Here is a 24825-nt window from a genome sequence, read left to right as displayed (position 1 = left end):
GGTATTATTTTTCAGGAAGCCAGCTTTCTAACCTCTTTTTCCTGTTCTTAAAGGCACAAAGATACAAACTGTGGTGAGCAGCTAGATTTTACAGAAAGAAGAAAAAAAGTGATGAATCCTACAGCATTCTGGAAAAGTGTTAAGTTTCTAAATTGCAGAGGCAGAACTTGTAGTGGTTAACTACTCGGAGAAGTCTTTTCAGACTCTCTGCAGGTACTTGCAAGCACCACTTATACATTAGCAACAGTTGCCATTGTTTATGTCTAATATCCCACCATTTTTTTGAAGAACAGCCCCCTACAATAAATAAAATGAAACCCAAGCTTTTGCAGAAAGGGATAACTTCTAAAGCAAATTAGCTTCTGGAGCAGACTTATAAAGAGAGCGACAAAGTTTCCCTCCTTTATTATACTAATCCATGATCCAAAACTAAAAGCAATATGCTTTTTGTGGATATGGTTATCCACATGGTTCTTCAAAAGTGGCAAGTCATTTACTATGACTGAGACTAAAACCATGAAGAAAGATGAGGAAGAGAAAACTATCCTCCTCCTCCATGTTCTGCAGCATCTGAAAACAGGCAAGAATAATAGGAATTTTCACCCAGTACAAAAAGGACAGGAGGTTTGAATAACCTTAAGTAGAGGATGCTCATCTGCAATATTTAACCATTTCAGGAAGAGCTAAAGAGCTAAATAAAGTAACTTTCCATGATTCAGTACTTACTGGTAACTTGGAAATCACTAATCATAGAACACTTGGTAGCTGAAGTTGTCAGACTTGATTCTGAAGTTGTATCTTCCCATCTTTCGCTGGTACTGGAAAATGACAAGGCTCACAACTCCCACCACAAAGCCAAACACAGCAACAACAATAAGGATGATGTATCCAACTCCTATCCCAGACTCCTTCTCTGTGTTTGAATCAGATGCTAAAAAAGAAAGAGGTTAAAAACAGAAGCTTTGAAACTCTTAATTTTTTTTTCCTGGGGTAAAAAGACGGTCAAGCTGGATAACCTTGCCTACAGATTAGCCAACATGTGTGCCAAAGCCCAGAGCTGTGATACAGCATTGGTTCAGCCTTTTGGGGAAGGTAATTCTCATTAAAAGGTCTATGAGCCACAGTCCCCTATTCAACTATGATTGTTAAAAACTCTTGATTTGCATTTATCTCATGGGTAAACCTTCTTTAAACACAAAACATTTAGGGACGGATTCTCCATGTGTGCTGAGTCTCTAAGCTCCCATTCTAGTTAGCAGAGATCTGGCCAGTGCAGCCAGTGGAGCCACACTGAAGAAGTCACCACGGGCTCAACTCTGTAGCCTGAGTACAGACATTTAGTGCCACTTGAGAAGCCCGAGGATGTCTACAATATCTGCACAGGTCTGGCAGAAATGTCATGGGACCTGCAGGAGACCTGTAGTCCTCTGGAACAGTACCAAGACTGGTGGGGAAGGAGGGAATGTGTCACCATAAGCCGTCTCAAGGAGCACAAGATGCCTACGTGTGGGCAAGAGTCAAGTCCCTTGTTGCCCTAGGCTCCAGTGACCATCAACAGAACGTTTGCCTGGTTCACATATAGATACTCCAATGTAATTGTCCAAACCTGCAAGCAGAATCCCCTCTCACGTAACATTATACCTCTGTTTCTGTTTGTACATACACTCTTGCATGCTTCTAATTCATTCTTGTGAATGTTCGATGTACCTACAAAAGCATCTGTTTGCATATGTTTACAGGACAGCACTCATAGCCAAGCACTTGTGCAGTACCTGATGTGCACAGAAGACAACTAGCAATGCATACATGCCAGTAATTAGAAACAAGATTTTTGGCCAAATGGCCCTGTCAGCAGCCCTGGAGGCACATGTTGGCAGAGTCCAAGCTACGTAATGTCCGGGGATCATTCCAAGACAGGCCAAGGCAGTGTTGCACAATATATTTGCGCCTATTTTGAATTTTGGTATCAAACAAAGGAATTAAAAAAGAAGATGCACAGTCAAAATGATAACCCCATAGCCCAACACAGATAGGACAGGAATTCCTGAATATAACGTATCAATGGCCTTTTCTATAGCATGTGGCAAGTAGCATAGGTAGAGCAGTTAGGACTTTTTCATGTTTTAATGCAGCAGCTTACCTGACATAACAATTCACATTGTCTCCTTCAACACAGAGCTGGCTATCGCTGCCTATGTCTAGCCTCACACTCAAAATGCAATGTGAATATCCAAACTGGGAAAAAAAAAAAGACTACATCTTGTAGCACCACACAGCTACAGCTTTGCTGTATTGCTGTCATGCCACCCAAACAAAGCTCCCCTCACCAGAGTTCCTTTCGTGTGATGGCCATTTTTCAGCATTAGGAATGCATCAGGGTCTCCAGTGCAAATGGGAGTGAAACCTACTTGGTGCAAGTGTTGTACAAAGAAAGTGCTGTACAAATTCATTGATAAGTTTTAGAAAAAGAACTAAACCAGAAACGAACACTGAAGGCCTATTCTAACAGACTAATGCTAACACATAAGGGAAGAAAAGTACAATATGCTGAGTCAGAGCCTGTTTCAAGTTCCAAAAGAACATTGTGGCCATTACGGTAGAGGGAAAAAATATCCCAGATCCATTATCAATCCATCACTAACCTATCTCCACAGACAGAAAAGCTTAAGTGACTGGCAAAACAGGCAACCAGCAAGAGGAAAGAGGGTGAGTTCTGTCTATTGACAGTAGCCATGTGTTAAAACTGTGATGTTGCTGTGTACAAATACTCTCAATGAGTGTTTTACGCTAATACAATACGAATGCAAATGGCTGGAGGAAGCCAAATGAACGAAAATGTTAGAGACAGCAGTTGCCCTTGAAAACATCACTTGGGGTAAGTGCAGAAGAGGCAGAAGCATAACAAATTAGACCTTGCTTGTACACAGAGCTGATGTTCGCTCTCTATTAGCCTGTACTGCACCACTCTGCCAGATTAACCAGGGTGCTGTGTATCAGCTAGGTTGTGCCGCCTTCTCTCACAGTAATAACGAAATCAATACCAGGGAGTCTAAGGAAATATGGCAATGCAATCTCTTATCTCTCCTGATTTTGGACTTCAGAGCTCAAAATAACCGTGGTCTAAGAACAGTGTAAAGTAAACCAGAAAAACTGATTGCAATCTAAGAGATGCAAGCCGCTTTTGCACTGTACAATTGTAATTACTGCTTGATTTTGTGGCTGTTGCACTTGCTACCCTGTGCAAATAGCTACACTTTTTTCCTCTCTCTTTCATCGCCTCGACAATCTGATAGTCACTTTATCAAGGAGGGCACATGCTTTTCCACACTATCACATGGCTTCAGTGAGAACTTCTGCTCCTTGGAAAAATACACAGAGAGTTTTGTTTCAACAGGCTTTCAGGTTCCTGTGCAGTGAAAAAGAATCTTAAAATGATGCTTACTCTGCATCCCCTTTTTACAGACATCTGTTTGTAACTCACCAGCAGATTTACACAGAGGTCCCCAGGATGTTCTGTGGGTAGCGATGATTTCACCGGTTTTCAGGGATCGAGCCGCGTGGCATCTCTGCAAAACCAATTCAGACTCCAACAAGTCACATGGCTGACTAATTAATAATACAAAGCCTTCTGATGAGAATGGGAAAGCCCAGTGCTGTTCTGACCCACTGAGGTTTTTGTTTCTTAATGTTACGTGTTTGTTTCACTGAAATGAGTACTTAATGAAAGTTCAAAAGAAATGGCATTAGAGAAATATCAGTCTGAGATCTCTATTTTGAAACACTGGAAAACACTGCAGCGAACAGACATTTCACATAGACAACCCCTTTCTTTTCATTAACTCTCCATTTGTTTTGGAGAAAACTTAAAGGTTGGATTAGATGATCTTCGAGGTCTTTTCCAACCTAAATGACCCTATGCTTATGGGAGAATAAACTTCTCGCTATTTCTATGTCAGGGTTTTACAAACATTTTCATTTGGATGCTTCTACTGCACATGGCAGGCACAGAAGATCCTACAACCAGCACCAGGATCAGCAGTGGCAACATTCGCCCCCTGCCCAGTTGTGTCCTTTGAAAACAACACACAGCTCTTCAGAAATACGTGGACTACTCATCCGGGAACTACTGGTTTGAAAGCTGTGCCCAGTGAAAGGCTGGGGATGGGCTAGCTGCTTTAGCTCCGTGTGAGTGACATTTGCACAATAGAGAGCACATTCATCTTCTGGACACTTCCTTGGTAGTGCTGTTCAGTTTGTTTTCTACCCTTTTGTGCTGAGTAGGTTATTCAGAAGACACTGTGATTCTCCTGGAGGTGCACACAGTATCAGAGAGACTGCAGTACCATGCTATAATCAGAAAAAGAAAGCATCTCACCAGCATTACCAGCCTGATTACACTGAGACCTCTACAGTCCCCTCTCAGCAACAGTGTCTTTAGCCAGGCCAGCCTCTGAAAAATACCCACGTAGCTGCAACTTTGGCCTGCCCTTGAACAGATTTCCCAGTACTTGTCTTCTCCACGTAACATTTTAATCTCTACCTAAGATACTGAATACTCTAACTTTTCCTAAGGGATAAATTTTGTACAGCAGAAAGAACAATATATTTCTTTTTTTTTTTTTTTTCAAATACATATGAGTAATATAGAACATATGAAGGAAGAGGGCCTCACTGATTAACCCTGCTGTGCCTTGTTTACTGCAGATGTCAACCTTCATTAGACCTCTAGGCCTCATATTGGGCAACCATTACCCCATCACTGACCCCTGTAATGCAGATCATAGCCAGGCCTTCAGCTAGCTGAATTCCTAAACTCTAATCCGTGCAGCTAAAAGCCTGCCCTAACAGAAAACCCGGCAGCTCCTAGCAAAGCACTTGGTTGACTCCTTGCAGCAGCAACACCAGCCCACACAACCCGTGTCCTGCCCATCCCTTGTATTCCTCTGCCTCGCACCTACCACTGTGTCCCCCCTCAGCTGTGCAGGACACTGCTTGAGCAACCACACCGTGAACCTGGGGAGGGATCCACCTCCTCCATGGGGGGCATAGCCTGGGGATTGCTCACGCACTGATTTTTAACACACAAAATCAGCTCTGAAACCTGGGGCCATCTTTCTATCTGTCAGTCGTGTGTCCTGTTCCTACCTTTTTTATTATCATTATTTTTTTTAATCTGGAGGAAGCTTTGTACTTTGAGAAAGGAAACAAGCACTTTCTGCTGGCCACTTTGAATCTTTTAGGAAGAGATCGGTTACTTTATAATGAGCTTAAACTGAGTTATTTAGAGCTAGAGGAAAGTGTTAAACAATGGAGGAGCAGCAAGCTGTTAATGAAAACATCCTTGACAGAAAAAAAAAAAATCACAGGAAGGCTGGCAGAAGGAGGGGAGAATTCCTGTGTATAGGTTATAAAGGAAAAAAAAAATCAACAAAAACTGATGTATTATTTTCATTTATTTCCATGGTAGCAACACATTTTTAGATTAAGCAGTGTGTATCACTTACTTAGAAATAAAAGAAACAAAAAAAATGCTTTGGAGCACGGTAGGAAGACAATTAGGAACTGAAGTTTTTATGAGAACAGTGCTTGGTTTCCTACTTTAAAAGCAACAGCGTTTTAAAGAGCCCTGTTAAACTCTATTAGATTCACAGCCCTGGAAACTTAATGCCATGGAGCTTCCTCTGTGGCACCTAAACTCTGACTTGGAGGAGCAAATCTCTAGGGGAAGAAGAAAGGATAGAAAGACATCCCAAATCAGTCTGGTCAGACTTTCCCACCGAAACTGCCAATAGGGGTGGTAGTTTTTCTGTGGCATGTCCATCTGAGGTGGCACATTTCTGAACAGCCTTTCTCACTGTAACTTCTGTTCTTCACCTTCTGGCCACCCCTAGGCAGGGGCGAAGTCCCACAACTTTCTGACACCCGTTTCTGTGCATGATCCATGCTTTTCACTGCAAGGATAGAAACAGGAAAAAAGGGGGATGCTTCCACATGGCTGTAGTCCTTTCCCACTCCTCCCTGCTCTCAGCAGGGGATGAAGGAGCTATTTGAAACCCTGTTTGGAAACATGACTTCTTCGATTCCACAAAAGGACTGCATGGCAAAGGAGAGAGAAAAAGCACATAGCAAAACCCTTACCGTCCTGCAGGTGCTTCCTGGTGTCTCCATACAAATACGAATTTTGCAGTGTAAGTAAACTACAGAATTGTTGACAAAGGAAAAAATTTTCAGCTTAAACTGTGCTTTGCTTGAATTCCCATTCTCTAGCAGTGTGGTGTACGTATTTGGGATAGGACAGCTGAAAAGGAGAAGAAAATACACACATCAGGTAGGGCTATAGAAGACGTTGTAGTTATAGCACTTAACTCAGGTTGTAAGACTCCTTTAAAAAGCCACAGCCACACACTCCATGAAGCAACTCTCCAGCAGTGCAGGGGTGCCAAGGGGCTATTTGCTGCTTTGCTGTCACAGTAAGCAAATAGAGCAGGAGAGCAGGAGATATGAGAGGTGGTTGGGGGGTTGCAAAAGAAGGGAAAGAGTGACAGAAAGAAGGATTTAAATGTGGCTTCACCAAACAAAAAGTGAAACTAACAATATATTAAAAGGAATAGCTTTTGTTACTGAGTAAAAAGACTATTCTGTATTTTAAGGTGAAGGATGAGCATAGGGGACATGATATCAAGGTAAAATTAGGGATCCAAACAGGAACAAACCTCCTCTACCAGAAGCTGCAATAATACTGTCTGTGAGTCACAACACACAGAAATCAATCAACTTACACCTTCAGTGATGAGAGTTACATAAGCTCATGGTAATATCCAAATCATGGAGAAATGGGTGAAACGCACATTTTTCAAAAGTTCTTTCCCTGTTGTACATGAAAACCACCTATTTATTTTGGTCAAATGTGCAACGCCTTTACAAAACTATGGGGAAGACAACCAAACTCAAACAGCCACCACATTCCACTTTAAAAACATTTTCTTTTCGTGCCTACCTTCCTTGTTCAGAGAAGGTGTGGCCAGTCAAAATGGTAAGGGACAGTGTATATGAATGATGAAAACACCCACAAAAGGCATTTAAAATATAACACATCCGTATTCAGTACCATTCAAGGTAGGGCACACGATATTTGCAAGTGGCATTTGCTGTACCTGTTGTTGATAAAAGTAAATGAGAGGGGATCCACTGAATTGTTAGTCGGAGTCGCCCAGCAGTCAGTGAGGACCACCTTCAGCTTGCTGTTTGCTCTCTGGATCCCCACCTCAATCAGTATGTCATCACTGGCAGAGACACTGAAATTTTTTGGTATTGGGGAGTTTCCGATAAACAACTGCATTTCTGTTCTGAAGTGTCCAGATCCATGTAAATCCTCAAAAATGGTGTAAACTCTGAAACAGGAAGTAACCACTTTTAAAGACCACAAGTTGGAGCGTTTCTGTAAGTCATAAAATGGTGCCTGTTTCTCCACCTCTTGTGCATGTAAGTAGTGAAAGATGCCCAAGAAGCTAGAGAAGTGTTCAAGAGAAAAGGGTGAAAATGAATCACGTTCTCAGTTGGGATGGTAGGAACCATGGAAATGAAAAAGGGAGAAACCAGATGGCGTAATGTCTTGGCAATATAAATAGAGCAGGTAGAAATATTTGAGTGCAACTGAAGGAGAACAAGACTATGAGATGTCTTAAAGTTCAAATAAGGAGAGTAAAAGCTTAGCGCTGAAGACAAGAGCCAAGAAATTTAAGGAAAAGGAACAAATCTAAACAGTAAGTGAGAGACATGAGAAAATTAGGGGTTAAAACTTGCCATCCTCAGCAGCAAACCTAGCACCCACATAGCAGTCTGTACGCCTGCCTCAGCTGAAGAGACATCGTTGTTATATTTCAAAAGCAGGTGAATACTCTTCTTGCTAAATGTGGTTGCCCAGGAAGACAAAGAACAGGAATCCTGCCTCCCAAGGCTGCACCGATAGCTCCCAAAGCTTTATTTTCACCGATGGTTTAGCTGGGCAATGGCCGAGCTTGGTGGCTGTTGGATCTGTTGCCACCTTAGATGGAGTATGATGGAAGCACACAGCAGGGATCACTTGAGAATGGGACACTTAAGGCAGACGATTCAACACAGAAAGTACTGTCAGTGGATCCAGCTTAGACCCCTTTCTTAGAGGGGGGAAAGATGGGGGATCTCTCCCATGAAGCAGCACTGAGTTACACACCAGCATTTCAAAGCAGAGGAAGATGTTCCTTACCCCTCTGCAGTGTATCCAGAGGAAGTCAAGAGATTGTTTTGAAACACACAGTGAATGGGACTGGCAACTTTTAAGTGGTGGATCACTCCCTGAGCAGAAGCGTCATTCCGGAGTATGGTTTTCACTACGGTATTACTCACGTTCTGGAACACAGAAAGAAGAAAGCACAACTTGTGAACACCACTGCTTCTAGGGGTATAGCAGAGCTACAGGCTAAGCAGCTTCAAGGACTTTGGAATTCTCCGTTCTTCAGACAGATTAAACCTCCAGCATCTTTGTTGCTGTAGAGCTAGACAAGGAAAATCCATGAGCCTTCCTCCTCTTCCTCAATCTGCAATGATCACTGATCCACGAGGGATTTTCTATACTTGGACATGTTCTGATGGGATCCATAGAGGCAGCCATCAACCTTTGCCCCATTACTGGGAACAACTGGGGTATTCTCTAAATATGATGCTCAGATTGCTCTTAAGAAAAGAGAAGCTTCTGAGACAGCTGCAGGAGGAACCCAGAGAGGCATGGGAACTGGGCCTCAGTTGGGAGAGACTATTGAACCTTCCTGCCTGTCCCCAAAGATGCCCTTCTCTTTCTTGCTTGCCCCCATACCCAAACAGAGGGTTAACTTTCCACTTACAGGAAGTTTTCTTTTTCCAAAGACATTGGAAACATGAAACACGTTGCACAACATTTCAGCAACTAATAGACTCTATTTCCAGCTAAGGAACAACCATTGCCCCTCCACCCACCCCCCTCCACCTCCCACCCAAGAGAGGAAAAAAAAATTCTTCAGGGCTTCTTCGCATTCCCTGTCTGAGGGGACTTACGGTCTCAACTTCAGTGCCACATTCGCTCCAGCCAGCCTGCAGCACAGCATGAGTGCCATTGCTGATGCTCACGTTGCAGCGAGGCTCCCCCAGGTACAGGGAGGACTCAGGGATGGATTCCTGATCTAAAAATCCCTTCTGGATGGCAAGGACAATCTTCTCGATTTCACAAAACACTCTCACTGCATCTTTAATGGAAACCTCCTGGGCAGGTTTAACAAGGGGGACGGGAGACACTTGAGGAGGAACATCAGGAGCTGATGCAGGATCCGTGGTGAGAGGAGGCAGCACTACACTGGAGAACTTGGTGTCCTCCAGAGCCTTGTGCTCGGTAGCAGAGAAGTTCAATGAAGCAAGGGAGGAAACATAAGTCGAAGTCTGCAAATACATTGCAGGTAAAACTGTGTTGGGTACAGGTTTCTTGTCCATCACTGTTGCCTCCTGGCTGGTAGGAGATGCTGAAGAGTGCCAAAAATAAAGGACTGATGTAATTTACAGATTCAGATTGATTTCATAAGGTAAAAGCAAACACATATGAGGAAATTCAGTTTCCTAGTTTCTGTGGGTTTTTATGTTTGGTTTTTGTTTTGTTTTGTTTTGTTTTAACCAGCTCTACCTGCTGTCAAGGCTGTGGCTGTTTCTTTTTTTGGTTGGTTGGTTGGCTGGGGTTTTCGTTTGTTTGTTTCTGCTTTTGTTCTTTAAGAAAGAGCCCGTGAGATATATAAGGCACCAGTGAGAAAAGCCTAAGTGCTTTATTTCCTGAGAACTGTAATAATTAATGTGTTTGAGTAAAGCTCGTACGTACAGCTTTTGGGTGATCAGTGCTTGCAGAAGATCCACAACTGCAAGTTGCTGAGCAGCTTTCAGATTTTTTTTGCCTAGTATTGTGGGAGACTGCACACTTCTGGCTACGGGATGCAAACAGGAACAGAGTCTGTTAAAAAAAACTGGCCCCACTTGTGAGAAGTTGGTATCCAGAATATATGACCCTGAATGCTTTGGAGACACCATTTTGGGGGTGACATGCAGGACAAACCTTATGTATCAGGCCCGTATTGCACACATGTACCCTGAGAGACACAGTAGGGAGCTGAACAAACGCTCTGGTAGGAATCTTTAATGATTCCAGGAAGAAAGTGAACAGGGGAAATGGTGAAGCAGAGACAGAGATCGATGTGTATGCCAAACATCCTGCTTCCAGCACAGGCTCTGGGGTTACCATGGCTCTTTGGTACTAGAAACAACCTAAGTATCTGACTTAGCACCCGGATAATAAACTCAATTTGCAGTGGAACAGGATGGTCTCATTGCACAAAAAATTCTCTTAAGCAGTTTTTAATTGGTTGTACATACAAATAACATTTATTTCCCAAGCAACATATATCTACGTATATGTGTATATACACACACGTGTTTTTCTGGAGCTTCCCACCTTTCAGGAATGTCCCAAACTGAAAAGATGCTGATTTGAATGTAATCTGAAAAAAAATTCTGGGCTCTTTTCAAGTTGAGTTCCCCAAAAACTCATTGTCACACTACTAAATGTGTTGGTTAAACAAAACTGAGCAAAGGTTGGAATCAGTTCACAAATCCTTGTGACTTCAGCCAATGAGTATCTTATCACTGTGGTTACAAAAACAAGTACAAGTACAAATTACGGAAGAAACCTAAAAGAATTTAGAAGCTTAAAGACTCGTTATATGTCAGCTAACAAATGATTCCAGGAAAGACAGAAGAAACTAGATGAATTGGCTGTTGTAAAACACTCATCTGTAACACTATATTAACTTTTTGTCCCTGAGGCAATACAGAGGTCATACTATGTACCTGGTTTCTATGACCTTTTCTGTTATCTCTGCTATCTCTGCTATCCCCTCTGCTACTGCTAATGGAAATAACTAACATACCTGATAATCATATCTACTTTTAATGGCACGTATGAGAAAACAGAAATATTAAAATAATCTTACAGAGACAGCATTAAATATTAATATAATAACTCTCATGACAGATTGTTCAAGTCAGAAATGCTTAAATCCACTGCAAGACTCTTTCCATTAGCATGTAGTTGAATACAACAAACCTAATTGATCCCTCACAAACTTCAAGGCCTGTGGCAAGTGTGACTTTGATCCAATAAAGATAATAACGATAAGAGTTAGGTTAGCCATTAGATAATAATTTTAAAAAATTGCCTTCACAGTTTCTTCCAGGCCTTTCTGGATGCACGTCAGCAAATCCGTCATTGCAACTGCACTGGTAAAACCCAAGTGTGTTATAACATGATGCATCCGGGGAGCAGTCATCTTCTTCACTCTTGCATTCATCATAATCTGTTGGGTATATTTAAGGTGGAGAGCATACAAATGAAAATGTGTTGGTTCTGAAACAGGAGCATGATCATATCATCATGATATCATGGTGGGATTGCACTTCTTAGGTGTGAAACTCTACTGTAGGTGTCAGGTAGCTGCTGGGTGTAGAAGAGGTGGGATATTGGAAGCACAGCCTGATTGCACGGACAATGGCATAACCCTCCATCAGCAGTGCTGCCAGTGCTGCTTAGCAGATGCTCACTGAGATGTAGGTACCCCACTGCAGAGCTCGTAACCTTCTAAACTGACCAACAGCCCAGGGCAACATTTCTAGCACCACCACCATCTGCCTTCCCCATTCTACCATCCTGAGGAGGTGGTTAATAAATGCCCAGCATGAATGAAGCAGTTTGGAAAGCAGGGGGTCTGTGTGACTAGTCCAAGTTGTAATCTAATTGAAAGAAAAAATATGCTTTTCTTCCCTTTCTCTTCCTAAGGCCTAATCACTGCTGCTCAGATATGAATGCACCACCATCAATGAGATTCAGCAGTAACCAAGCACCTGCTCTATGGGGACCTATCCCTGAAACAAGCCATCTGTTCTAACACAGCTTCCAGGGGCAGGCGCTCCACAAAGCATGAAATAACCATGATTTTACTAATTAACATAATATGCAACTTTCCAGATTCACAGCTGTAAGGATAACAGGCAAAGGGAATGTACAGGATAGGCCATATACATGCTTCTGATGTCATTTTGCCTGAGATTTTAATTGACAGGTTATAACAATAATATTTAGACAAACTTATCATGTTGAGGATACAGAATTTGATACTGTTTTCAGAGATGACACATCAATTTGTAGAACAGGATTCAACAGCACTTAGTCAGAAGACTAATTTTGATTGTTACTGACTTAAATCACATATAAAGAAAACGAGTTTTTACAATAAGCCATTGTGCTGATCTTGGTAAACTGCGTACTTTCGTCTGAACTGCCAGCCCACAGGTTTATGAGGGAAACACACACTCCCAGTGCAGGAATTCACATTTTCATTTATTTGTTCCTTGGTTTCTATCTCATGCAAAATTATCAGTGCAAAGGAGAGGGTAATGTGTTTCAAAATAAATTTAAACAGAGCTGGTTATATCTGTGTACGTGGACCTGTTTCCACTGGTAGATTATAAAACCCTCAGTTTGTGACCACAGTTTCTAATATCTCCATATCTTCTTCTCTATAAAATTATTACTAGCTATAAACTAAAAGACTAGTTGGTTCCTATCAGGTGTACCTCACTTCTTATTCTATCTTTTGATGTTCTCTGAAAAAGCATATTGGATGGATAAGCAGAAGTGATAAAGGAGAGAGAACGGTGTCTCATCCATGCGTTTTACAGATGTTTTCACATCAAAAAATAAAGAATACTAACAGGTTTTATCATCTTTTCTAACTGAAGAACTATTAGGATATAAGCTGCTCCTTACCATTTATGGAGAGACTGCTCTTGTCAACTGTGAAATAGGAGCTGTGTTCAAAGGCATCACGAAAAATGGTGATGATGTAGTAGATATCCACGTCTTCTGCAATCAGTAAATGGAAACTTACCACCGTGCTCCCATTAGTAATACCAGTTATCAACACTTTAATCAGACCAGCCTCCACTTGCTGAAGGACCTCAAGGGGCAGAGATTTGTGTACCTGGAATAAAAACAAAATGCATGTGAAAATGGACAGGTAGAAGTAATTACATTTTTGGCATTGTACAATGCCCGAAATATAATATTATGCATTACAATTGCACTTCATACTCTGGAGGGAAGCGGCAGAAAAATCACTCTTGTTTATAACATTTCCACTCTACAGCAGCTGAAGGAAATGGTGTATACTTAACTGTGAGCATTAGACAAGATAAGTGATTAAGATACCTCATCTGCCATTTGGCACAGGTCCTTGCAAAGGCCTCTGATATCAGCAAGGGAGGGAGGAGACTGCAGGAGTCGTAGCATCATAGAATCGTTTAGGTTGGAAAAGACCTTCAAGATCATTAAGTCCAACCACCACCTAACGCTACCAAGTCCACCACTAAACCTATTGAGAAATCAATAAAATTCAGAGTCTGTACACAGTAGCCTTGCAGATCACTTGCGGCCTAAGGGGGAGAACGCTGCCTTTGTTGAAGCACGCTGGGCCTTAGTCCCAGCAGCCCCAGAAGCAGCCTCCTTGGCTGCAGAGGAGAGCAGGACGGTTGGCTTTCTGCAGGATGGGAAAACATGGCTCTGCTTGAGGCTTTCAGCTTCTCTGCCTTCACTTCAGACGGAGACACCAGAGAGAGGAGCAGACTGGGGCTGTGTATTCAACCTCCTCCTTTCCCAGTCTTGGAAGCCAGGTACCTCTGGAGGGCAGCCGCCCACGGAAAGATCTCCTCCTCCCACGGGAGGGCGGTCATGGGGCACGGCTCCCAGGCGCATGCAGGAGCCTGGGGAGCACACAACGGCTTTGGCATTTCCAGCACCGTTCATTCCACCTCCAAGCCCAGCACCAGCCAAAGGAGGAACAGACACAGGCCAGATGGCATCATCTCCCAGGACAAACCCAAGATGCGACAGAAGGCTAATATTAACTCAGCTGTAAACAACATGTTGAGAAAACATTATACACAGAAAGGCAGACCTGCTTCGGAGAAATTGGGGGGAAAAAAATCCACAAGTGTTTCCCTTTTCCTCTGGTTGCCCAAACAAGGGGCACAACAGGACTGCACGGGACTCCCTGCCTGCCTGCACATCCCAAGGGAAGCAAAGCATGCACACCCACACGTGCAGAGGTTTGCACTCCTCGTCTGACCCCAACATCTAGCCGCAATGCATGCAGAATGCATACATTCTCACGTACACTGATCCCTGTGTTTTGTAATACCTTTCCCACGTGTCTGGCAAGTCTTTTTAGATCCTTCCACATTTACAAATAAAAAGTACAGTGACGGGAAGCGTGAGACGTAGCTTTCAAGCCTGGATGAGGCAGGTAGTACGGGCTGTTCTGAGCTGTTGGTATTACCGTCGTGCTTAGAAGCTGCCAGCAGAAGTGCAACAGGAGAGTGCCCGTGATAAAGGAGATGCTCTCAGCAACACAAGGACAAATCCCCTGCCGTCCTTGTCATCCCCTCCTCTTCCATCAAGACACAGGGCTCTGGGACGCATGCCCCTTTCCCTTTCTGCCATTTTACAACCATGTGCTGAAAAGCTGGGGGTCTGGCCTAAGTTTTCATCTTTTCGTAGTTTTTGTCTGAATTTGTGGACTTTACATACACACACCTGTGACATCCTCCTAGCCCATCTGATTTCACCAGGATTCCCTTCTCATCTTTCTCCTGAAGATTTCGATTTATTGATGCTTCTTTTTACCTCATGTTTGGGATTTTTGTTTGTCTGTTAGTTCGGGGTGTTTTTTGTGGTTGTTGTTGGTGATGATGTTCGTTTTGTTTCTGTCTTTATCCATATTTTTCCTCAGAAAGCAAGACTCGGAGCTTGACAGGCTCGACAAGCATTCATTTGTATTTGTCACCACTAGGTGACACTGCAAAACCCTTTATTCTGAAGGCTGCCTGATTTCAATACAGGTACCACACCCTAGGCCATCAAAATAATGGTTGATGAAGTGAGGCTAGAAAAGACAGGAAAAAAAGACTGAACTTTTCAGAAGGAACTAACTAACTACATAATACCCTTGAGTATGAGATTTTCTTGCTAGAAAAATAAAATATCTTGCCATCCGTAATTGCATCAGCCATTTCTGTAGCACGCAGAGGAAACACCGGCAATGCCAAACCAGAAGAAATAGGTATGCCAGAAGAAGAGCCACAAGAGAGGAACACGAGCAGAACTAACACCAGCACCGGGGAAAGGGAATGCCTCTTGGTAAAAGAAACGAGAGGCAGATTAAGTATGAGTTAAGGGTGAGACGGAGGCCACACTAAAACCGATGTGCAAGCCTGCACAGCCAGAGCCGGAATGTGCTGGCATTATGGAAACTGAAAAGAAATGAGTAAAAGGTACATCAATATGAACAGAACAATAAGATAGCCTGCATGAGCCATGGTATTTCACCCACAGAGCTCACCCCCCCCCCCGTCCATGCTTTGGCTGCACCTTCAGAAAGAAGGTATTGGAGCACACATCTGCCCAGCTACTACCAGCAGCAGCTTTAAGGATCTCCCAGATTGGGAATAAACTCAAATTAACAGAGGGCATGAAATTTCTCTGGAATAGTGAAGCTGCCTTAATCGCTGTATCAATACTCATCACACACTCAGATAGCTTTCATTGCAATTATTTTAAGTGCATTAAGCTAGATCAAATGAAGGCTACATCAGTTCCAGCTGAGGGGTCACCTTGGTAAGGCACTATTGGTTATTAGTTTTACACTTTCTGTCAGTCAGTATTTATGACACCAGAATTCAAATCAGCCTTTGGCACTCTGGAATTTAATGCACATCAGTGAATGCATTCTCAAGTCAGACCTTTTGTTTTCCTGCCTTGTCTTCTTGAGGACAAGCCCTAGTTCTCATGATGTTCCTTTTGGCTCTTGCAGAAGAGAGGCTGAGCAAAACCCAGGAGGACTAGAACACTTTCTTACCCTTAGCTATGTTGTTCTTCAGTTGCAATGCAAGGAGGATGGTGAAGCTAATGTGGACAATGATGGTGCAAGTTGCCACATCAAGTTTTTACTTCGTTCTCATCTACACATTATTTAAGGAACAGTATTTCTATTTGCTGTGCTGCCAATTTAGCCACGTGGCACTTAAGTGCTGGGACAGCTCTACACTAAAGAACATTACACACATTAGGATTTATAAATTCTCTCAATTGTAGGTGGTGACTCCGAAGAGGTTTAAGAAAAATCATTGGCAAAATTTATTTAACTGGAACTTGATAGTGCTTTTAAAACCCATGAAACTTTCTCTATCCACTTTAAAAGATCAATTTCTGGCCCTTATAACCTGGAAAGGAAATACGTAGTCCTTTTTCTTTTCCTAAATTTCCTTTTCTTTGGTGTCTGGAAACAGAACGTTTGTAATAAAACACTCCTGGCATGTTTTGCTGTAGTTGATACCACTGTATATACATTGTCTCAGAGGTAGATGGAATGAGCATTCACACACCTTGCTTGTGGCCGGTCCACAAAACTGTGCTGGAAAAAGGAGTGGGTGCTTTATAATCACAGGTGGCTGTTTTCTGCCTGGAACTTTGAGAGCTGGGTAAAACTGACACAAAACCTATTTTGTCTCCTTTATGTAATCATTTTACAGATTTTCCAAACATATTTGTATCCATGGTTTTCTGGATGTATTATTTAACTGAATACCCCACAAAGACAATATATGATTTTAGCCCATTTTAATAATGTGCTATCCCAAAGTAGCCTTGGGCAGTGAGTGATGCTGAACGAAAGTGAGGTCAGAGGAGAATCACTCCCTCTTCACTTTGCTAATCACGTCCCTTTCGTTCTGTGCCTGGTTTTCTGATGTGACAGCTCGGGGCCAAAACAACTCAGAGAAAGCTGTGCTGCACTGACACATCCAGAAAGGTGCAAATAAGTAATAACCAGCGGGAAACCTACATGATATCCAAGAAGACATCATGCACAGCTAAACAGACCACACATTTCCCTCCTTACAGTTTCCATGCTGGCCTGAACTCTGCCAAAAGTGTTGCCGGTGCCTCCCCCTGCAGACAGCTGTTTTGGTGACAGGCTGTGACTCTGTACACAGTGAGTGTCTGGGGAGGCTTCAGCAGTGTTTGAAAAGGCAGACAATTGTCAGCGACGGATTTATCTTCGCAGTTATCAAGGCCTCTAAAAACACAGACAGAGAAGGCAAAACAGCCTAGCGTAACCAGTGGTTTCCAAGCAGAGTTGTTTGAGTAAACACCAGCAGGAACACACTTCTGATAACTTTAGCAAGAAGTGAGGAGAGAGATACTGTCAGAGGCAATGCCTCAGCATTAAGAGAGTGCTAAAGGAGCAGCTGACACGGCCATGTGCTTTGATGTCCTGTGCTCTAATTAGAGGTGAGGGCAGAGGTGACTTAGCAAGAAACCACTCCCTTTCCAGATACGGGGCTACAACAAAGGATGATTATAAGGAATGTCAGCCTTAACATGCTGTGACAAAAGGTAATCATAATCATACAGCTCATTAATAAGCTGCTGCACAGGACGAGGATAGCACAGCACTTTGCAAATATCCATTAACTTCTCAGCATATCCCCGGAGGGAGGAAATAAATAAGCCAGTATAACCAGATACGAGAAGCAGGGGAAATGGAGGCTCCAGAGAATCCCCAAATCCTGGTCTCAGTCTAAAACACTGCTGCAGTCTCAGTCAGGACTCAGACCTCCAAGGTACATCAAGGGATGCACATGTGGCATAAACCCTTCATGGGAAACAGATCAGACATGATTTCATCGAGACCAGTAGCAGGTCACATCCTTCTTAGCCACTTACTTCATCGACAAAGAGCTGTGCAAAGTTTTGATATTCCTCACTGCTTGCATTGCTAAAGCCCGGAGAGTATTTCACATTTGTTATCCGCACCATCCCATTAAGTTTCTGGACAGCTGTGAAATAAGAAAAAGACAATTTAAATACATGCTCCATGGATGGTAGCCCATGGACAAGTGTGTGACAGTCATGGGCATGCATGGCCACATGGGGTGTGCATAACAGCAGAAGGCAAGCCCTCTAAAATGTAGTCAGGAGATCAACTGCCTAAACACAGGTGTCCAGCACCTGGCTCTACTCTCTCTGGCCTTTGGATACCTCTCAAGAAGGACACAGACCTCCTGCGGGACTTATATCTGCCAGCTCTGTCTTGGATGCTCTGGGGCTTCTGAAATGTTGCTGTATGGCAATGTTCAGGCACACAAACTGCTCTCCTAAACTCAGCTCCTGTCCCAGCTCCCTCTACACACAATGGGGAGGCACCAGCACCTCCAGAGGGCAAATCTTTCCATGGTCCTCCCTCCGTCCTTGGAGGAAGGCTGGACAGCTGCCTGGGATTAGACATCAGCATTTCAGACAGCTAGTGTAGGAAGAGATGGATCCCAACAGGGTGTAGGCCTCCTCCCTGAAGGTGTATATGCTGAATAACATTAAGACAGTCTCAAAATGTTTTTGGTCATTTCTTGATGTTACTGTTTTTGGCATTGTTACCACAGACACTGAAGGTGATCACAAGCAGAAGAGAAAGGACTTCTAAAGGCATGATTCATACCCCTAGCATCGTTTATGGGCTAGCCAGACAAGCTGACTGATATCACGCCATCCCTTGACCATTGCCAGCTAACTGTCCTCACACTGCCTCCCAGCTACCAACAGATCATCACCCCTAGCATTATTAAGATCTAACATGTCAGTGTCTTTTATGACTATAGGATTGTCTTCATCCAGGTCTTCAAGGACACTACCACCTAGCTAAGGATTCTGTTTAAAATTGTTTCTGAATCAAGTTACCAGTTTTTACTTTCTGGCGCACCAGCTTGCTTTCCTCCCTGCATATTTCTGTCCTGATTTCAACAGTATATAAGACACCAAGTTCCAGCCCTGCGACTGTCATACTCCTACACTGAGTTTTACTCTCCCATATTAGCTGCTTTTACTGAAGCAACAAGAATGGAAAGCAGGGCCCTGTGTAGACTGTATGGATCCTGCTACATCAAAGTTGGTCCCAGTCATACTGAAGACAATAATTCTTTGAGCAGGGACAGGTGCTGGAAGAAAAGAAATAGTCATCAAGCAAAGCTTTGCAGAGGAGAGGAGGAAGTCATGCCTACTTAGAGCAAGCCACAGCAGGCTTCCTTTATCCCAACATACTTCTGATCCCAAAGGAACCCTCACCACCACCACCAGCAAGATCAACGGATTTGGGCTTGCTTTCTGCTACGGCTTGTTCAGCCATGTAAGCACAGGTATTTAGGAGATAAACCACATTAAGGTATCTGATGGAGAGAGGGGAAAATGTTCTGAACAATTTTCAAATGAAAAAATAAAAATCAGCATTTAAAAGACGTGACAGACTAAGGGTTGGCTGTTAACCTTCCAGGTCAGAGATGTTGCCACAAGGAGGAGCTCTGTATTAAACTTCTCCAAAAATGGGGTTTTGCCCTCTGAATTTCCTGCCTCGTCCTAGTGAGACAACGCTGTGGTGGCTCTTTATCTTGTTGCCCAGGCATCACCCCTTCACAGGCTTCTTTCCCTGCAAAAGCTGGGCAAAATGACTTGGCTGAACTTTTAATTCATCAGGAAAAAAAAAAAAAAAAAACAGGTTTGTATAAACTGAACTTGTTTGTGTAGAGTTCTTCAATTTGTTTTCCAGATGGAAGAAAATGACCCTCAGTTAAAATGAGCTATTTTGATGTTTTCCAAAAAAAAAAAAAATGTTGTTTTCTTTAAGAAAATATATATATATATATCCTTCCCTACTTTGAAAGGGGTGGGGAGAACAGAAAGCAAAGCTGTAAATGGAATTTTTCAGTTCAGGTCTATATGTTGTTCAGTCCAAAATGGTTCTTTCCCCCATTTAGCCAGCAAGAGCTCACAAACTGGTTATTTACCTAGCTCTGTTCCTTGATCTCACCAATGCCAGGCAGAGCAAAGGATACAACATGAAAGAGAAAGAAAACAAAAGCAGAAAAGAAGCATTGTCATGGCTGCCCAGAGACAGCAGGACTGGGGAAGTGGACGCCGTGGCCCTGGTTATCAGGACTGGTGGTGTACTGGTGCCAAAGGAAGGGCTGGAGAAGCAGCAGAGCTGCCCTTGGATGACCAAAAAAAGAGTTTCCAAGGAGAAAGGGACGAGGGGGAACCAGAAGTGGGGCTGAGTGAATGAAGACCCCCAGGAACATGAGATCATAGGGCAAGGGAAGAGAAAAGAGCAGAGGAGTGTGGTTTGGGATCGGAGAGATGTGAAAGGCATGAGAGAAAGAACAAGGACAAGCTGAAACAAAACCAAAATAGGTATCACAAACTTACACACTAAAGAAAAAATACCTTTAGTGATGGGCAGGCACAGCAGCATTCCTATCCCAAACAAAACCGTAATTTAAAGGCCAAATCTGACTCTAACCTTGAAATATGATTCAGAAAAAATCCCCTAAAGAGCTGCAGAACATCTGCCCAAACCCAAATAGATGAAGCCCTCACTGCCAGCCCAGTTACTCACAATTAGAGCTCTTGTAAAAGTGGTGCATGGGTTTCCACACAGCTCTTGCCCTCTGGGAGATGTGTGGGGCTCTGCCATGGATTCATGCTCCATGGAGGGAGATAGGAAGGCAGGTTGTCTGCCCTCACAGGTCTCTAAAATAACTCCATGGGCTGCTGCTGCAGTAGCCTGGTGCCAAAGTACTCAGGAGAAACTGAGATGTGTGGCAGCAGGACAAGCAGCATATGTTTCAATGAGCCACACACAGCACGCTGTATGATTTGCTCTGTCTGCTTCAGGAAGGAGAAATGTAATGTCGATAAAGCTAACTGTCAAATGAGCAGAAAGTGAAATTATTTTGACATACCAATTTAGAAAAAAAGTGCCAATTCCTGCAAGAAAATACTTTTGGCACAGACAAACTAATTTCAGACACCTTCAGCCCAGACCACTGAGGACAACTGTGGATCTTTTTGGACTCTGAGTGACGTTTTGTTTCCCACATAGTTGCATTGCCATGCATGCATGCCCTGCTGGATTCATACTCACTGCGGTCCACAGCTGAGCTTGGTGTTGAGCTGGAAGCTGAAGAGAAGCCTGGCAAAGCTGGCGAGCCCATGGTTGCGGTGTATTTCTCAGACCAAGAGCTGTTCTCTCCTCCTGTCTCTGTATGTGTGTCGAGAGTGGTGTTGAGGGTGGAAGCTCCAGCATCCCCTGTGACCGGTGGAGCTGTGCTGGGGCCGCCTTCAGAGCGGACTTGAGGCCCTCCAAAAGCTGCATGACTTCTAGTGGTACTGGAGGCTGTCTGATTTGATAACGCTGGCAATGGTGAGCTCCTTTGCTCTTGAACTGCCGTGTCCGTGGGTGTATTTGTGAGAGCAGCCACTTGCTGTGATGCATCAGGGGAAGCCTCTGCCACCGAGCTTTTCTGTGATGGACTTACGGCGGTCTGCTGCTCTCCTGTCACGGTCGGTTCCTCGCTGGCTGCCATCTCCCTGGCCATGGGGCTGTTGTCACTGCTGAAATCTCTGTGTGGTTCTGTGTGTGGTGCCAGGCTTTTTTTCCAAGGAGCTGGAGGAGCACTGGTGGGAGAATGACGGTGGGGTGCTTGCTTCTCGCCCTGGGGCAGCACTGCAGGCAGGTGTACGGTTGTGCTCATCTCGGAGCCTACAGTGGCCACTGTCTCGGTGACAGAGGGGGAAGCAGAGGCTGCAGGGCTTACTTCAGGAGCAAACTCTGTGCTGTCTGCTACTTTGAGAGCCGTCATGTCACTGAGAGGGTTCACGATCTCACCTGCAACACAACAGACACACTTGCAGTGGAACCTGAATTCGGACAAGGAGGCACCAGGGCATGCCAGGTCTGGCCTGAAAATTGGGCTGAGACCACCCAGACAAGTGCAATAGCATTACAGAAAAAGGTCTTGGATATTTCATTAGGGCATTGTAGCATATATGATTTTTATGGTATTGAATCTCATTTGTGACTACACGAAGAAGAAGCGGATTTGATTCCTGGGTCTCCTCTTCTGGATGGCAGGCTATGGATCATTACAGTGGAAGAAATTAGGCACACAGATACCAAAAAAGGAAAAAAGCATGCCTCATGTCTCTCTGCAATCAGTCTTCAGGCTATCAAGGGGGTACTCAGAGAGATTGTATGTGAAGACATATATAAGGTTCATCTTTCTGTTCAGAGAGGTTCTCCTTCAGCTAGGGACTGCAAAAGTGCATCTATACAGGCTTTGTGTGCTATATAAATATTTGTGAGAAAAACAGGTAGAAAAACGTGACTTATTGCAACTTTTCATGGCAAAGGAAAACTACATGCCAGTCTTTTGCTCACCCTCACAGTTTCTTCCAGGTCGGGATGGATTGGTGTCCACGGCTGTCTTGCATCTGCACAGGTACGAGCCCATCACATTGATACAATCTGCAAACACGGAGCAGTCATTCTCGGCGTGGGAAGCACATTCATCCCAGTCTGTAAGAGCAAAACCAGATCAGTCAGACAGCCCTCCAACTGACTGCACTAAGCTAGAAATCATCACAAACCAGTCCTTTCTTCAGCATTTGAATTTAAGAATGTGGTCTGCCTTTTTTGTCATTTGCCTGACAGACAAGCTCTGAGTGGTGCAGAATGCTATCTGTGTTCTTGTGCTGTCACATAAAAATTAACATTTGTCCTTGTACTCTTAAAAATATTTTCTCCAGGTACAGATTATTTTTTCAGATCATGTTTAGAATTATTCTTTTTTAGAATTAAAAACATTTTAAGCGAAAAAAATAGTGTAGGTTTGTACTACAGCTATATCATAAGCATATAGTTCTGCATACGGTACCTCCAGATCCACTGGATAATGAAGAGTTCTGTTACCGCTAGCTACCACTAGCTAGAATATTAAATAGAGTCTGAATCCAAATTGTTTTCTGCATCAGATAAAAGGAAAATGCAAACAGCTCCCACAAAAAAAAAAAAAAAAGCACTCTTCAACTCTTAACAGAGGAAGTGCTAGGGGCAAAAACTCTTAATAAACTATTTATTTTCACAGGTAACACTACACAGCTGTGATCCTCTTTCTGGTAGTCTCAGAAAAAAGGTCCTGGTTCAACAAGGCATGAATATTCTGTAAGGGTGTTCCTTAAATCTAATTTCAGCCACTCTGAATAAGTTAGAGATGCTCCTTCCGTAGAGTTATGTACCAGATTTATGGCTGAGTATCTTCACTCTTGAAGGATTTTGTTCTGGAGTCTTATACTACCATTTGCACCCTGCTCCAGCAGACAGGCAAAGTATGAGTTAATGCTTTGCACATGAATAATCCCAGTGAATCCCATGTGACCTCTCCCTGTGTGCACTCACTTGTGCACATACATACATTCACTGCCTCAGGGCAGAAAGTGAGGGAGAGCAGAAAACTAGACTGAGCACTATGTCTTGGGTCAAATAATTTTGATCAGAGGCTAGAAAATTGTTTTGAACAATGTGTTGCCATAAGTGCTTGTTCTGCAAACACGCAGAGATTAGTCACTGTGATTATTACTCAGAAACAAAGGAAAGTCCCAGTCTAGAAACAGAAAGCACAGAGCATGTGTACATGCACATACGTGTGCATATTTTTGCTTGCACACAGGCTTCCCCAACCTCGATTCAGATCTTTTTCCTTTCTTCCCCATTAGATAATTGTTGCCATTAGATAATTCCTTGTGCCTATGGCCACCATCTGCCTGTTAATCTACAGCTTAAGCCGCTCAGAGGGGATACAGGAGCATGCAGGACTGACTAAAGCACCAGCAATGAAAGCGCTTTCCCTGATGACTTATTATGCTGCGAGGTAAATGTGGCTCTTGATGGCTTCAAACACCACCCAAGAGATGCTCCAGTGCTAATTGCCAAGTAACTTACATTCTCTGGCTCCACGGGCTCTGGGGGTTTCCTTTCCCATTACTTAGCACGACTTTTTAAGCAGCCCATCTCTGATAGCCACATTCAGCTACACATCAGGCCAAAACACTGATCTTGTCTCCTCAGCGCTCCATGGCACTAGTACATGCACTCTCTGGCCTCTCCCATTTGGCAAGTACCTTCCCCACACACAGCCCAACCAACAGTCCCACTCCAAGCATTTTAAAAAAACACCACTGTATTGCTCTGATTACACATTGTACCTGTAGGGGGTATATGCAACGGGTAAAAATCCATGAAACTCCTTGCCAAATGATGTTGCAGATGTGAAATGTTCACGTGACTTCACGAGGAGCACAAAATTTTAAATTTAGCTCAATAGCTCATGAAGGAGAAACCCAAAGAAATCACTTTGGATTCAGGGAATCCTGGAGCTGAAAACGGTTGGTGGCTAACAGAGTGTTAGAGAGGGACATTGCCTACACTTGCCATATTCTTGCATGATATTATGCTATATGGCCCTTGGGCCTGACTCCGCAAAAGTCCCCTTCTCCTTCCTTACCATGCCTCACAAAACAAACAGTTTAGCGCCTCTATTAACCATGGCAGAAAGTTTACTAATTATATGAGACTACAAAGAGAAATGCCATTGCTCCACTCCCTGCAGTTCTGCTATCCCTCCTGACTTTTCATCTTTGCAGTTCCAGAGCTGAACTCTCTCCTCTGCCACAGTCACAAAACCAAGCACGTTGCCTTCTGGTGGCCACCAAGGATCCAGATGGCACTGCTCCACAGGTGCAAGAGGAGCCATGTGGTCTTACTTCCAAAGGGCCCATCCCAG

The 24825-nt window shown here is 43.5% G+C and overlaps 1 protein-coding gene across 1 annotated transcript in view; it reads right to left on the bottom strand.

Annotated features, from left to right (window-relative positions):
• The window catches only part of UMODL1 (uromodulin like 1), a 48113-nt gene that overhangs the window by 1844 nt on the left and 21444 nt on the right, over nucleotides 1-24825 (bottom strand). The window contains exons 11-21 of the mRNA XM_080584578.1: nucleotides 22425-22562; nucleotides 21129-21872; nucleotides 17885-17997; nucleotides 12872-13085; nucleotides 11265-11402; nucleotides 9070-9527; nucleotides 8246-8388; nucleotides 7155-7391; nucleotides 6139-6298; nucleotides 3482-3566; nucleotides 727-931 (exon numbers count right to left, since the gene is read on the bottom strand). Coding sequence (XP_080440704.1) covers nucleotides 744-931; nucleotides 3482-3566; nucleotides 6139-6298; nucleotides 7155-7391; nucleotides 8246-8388; nucleotides 9070-9527; nucleotides 11265-11402; nucleotides 12872-13085; nucleotides 17885-17997; nucleotides 21129-21872; nucleotides 22425-22562 — 2618 coding nt within the window. The 3' untranslated portion in view covers nucleotides 727-743. The remainder of the gene's footprint in view (nucleotides 1-726; nucleotides 932-3481; nucleotides 3567-6138; nucleotides 6299-7154; nucleotides 7392-8245; nucleotides 8389-9069; nucleotides 9528-11264; nucleotides 11403-12871; nucleotides 13086-17884; nucleotides 17998-21128; nucleotides 21873-22424; nucleotides 22563-24825) is intronic.

This window comes from Anser brachyrhynchus, assembly GCF_964034855.1.
Source record: "Anser brachyrhynchus genome assembly, chromosome: 1".
Taxonomy (NCBI): domain Eukaryota; kingdom Metazoa; phylum Chordata; class Aves; order Anseriformes; family Anatidae; genus Anser; species Anser brachyrhynchus.
This window is presented reverse-complemented; position numbering and strand designations above follow the sequence as displayed.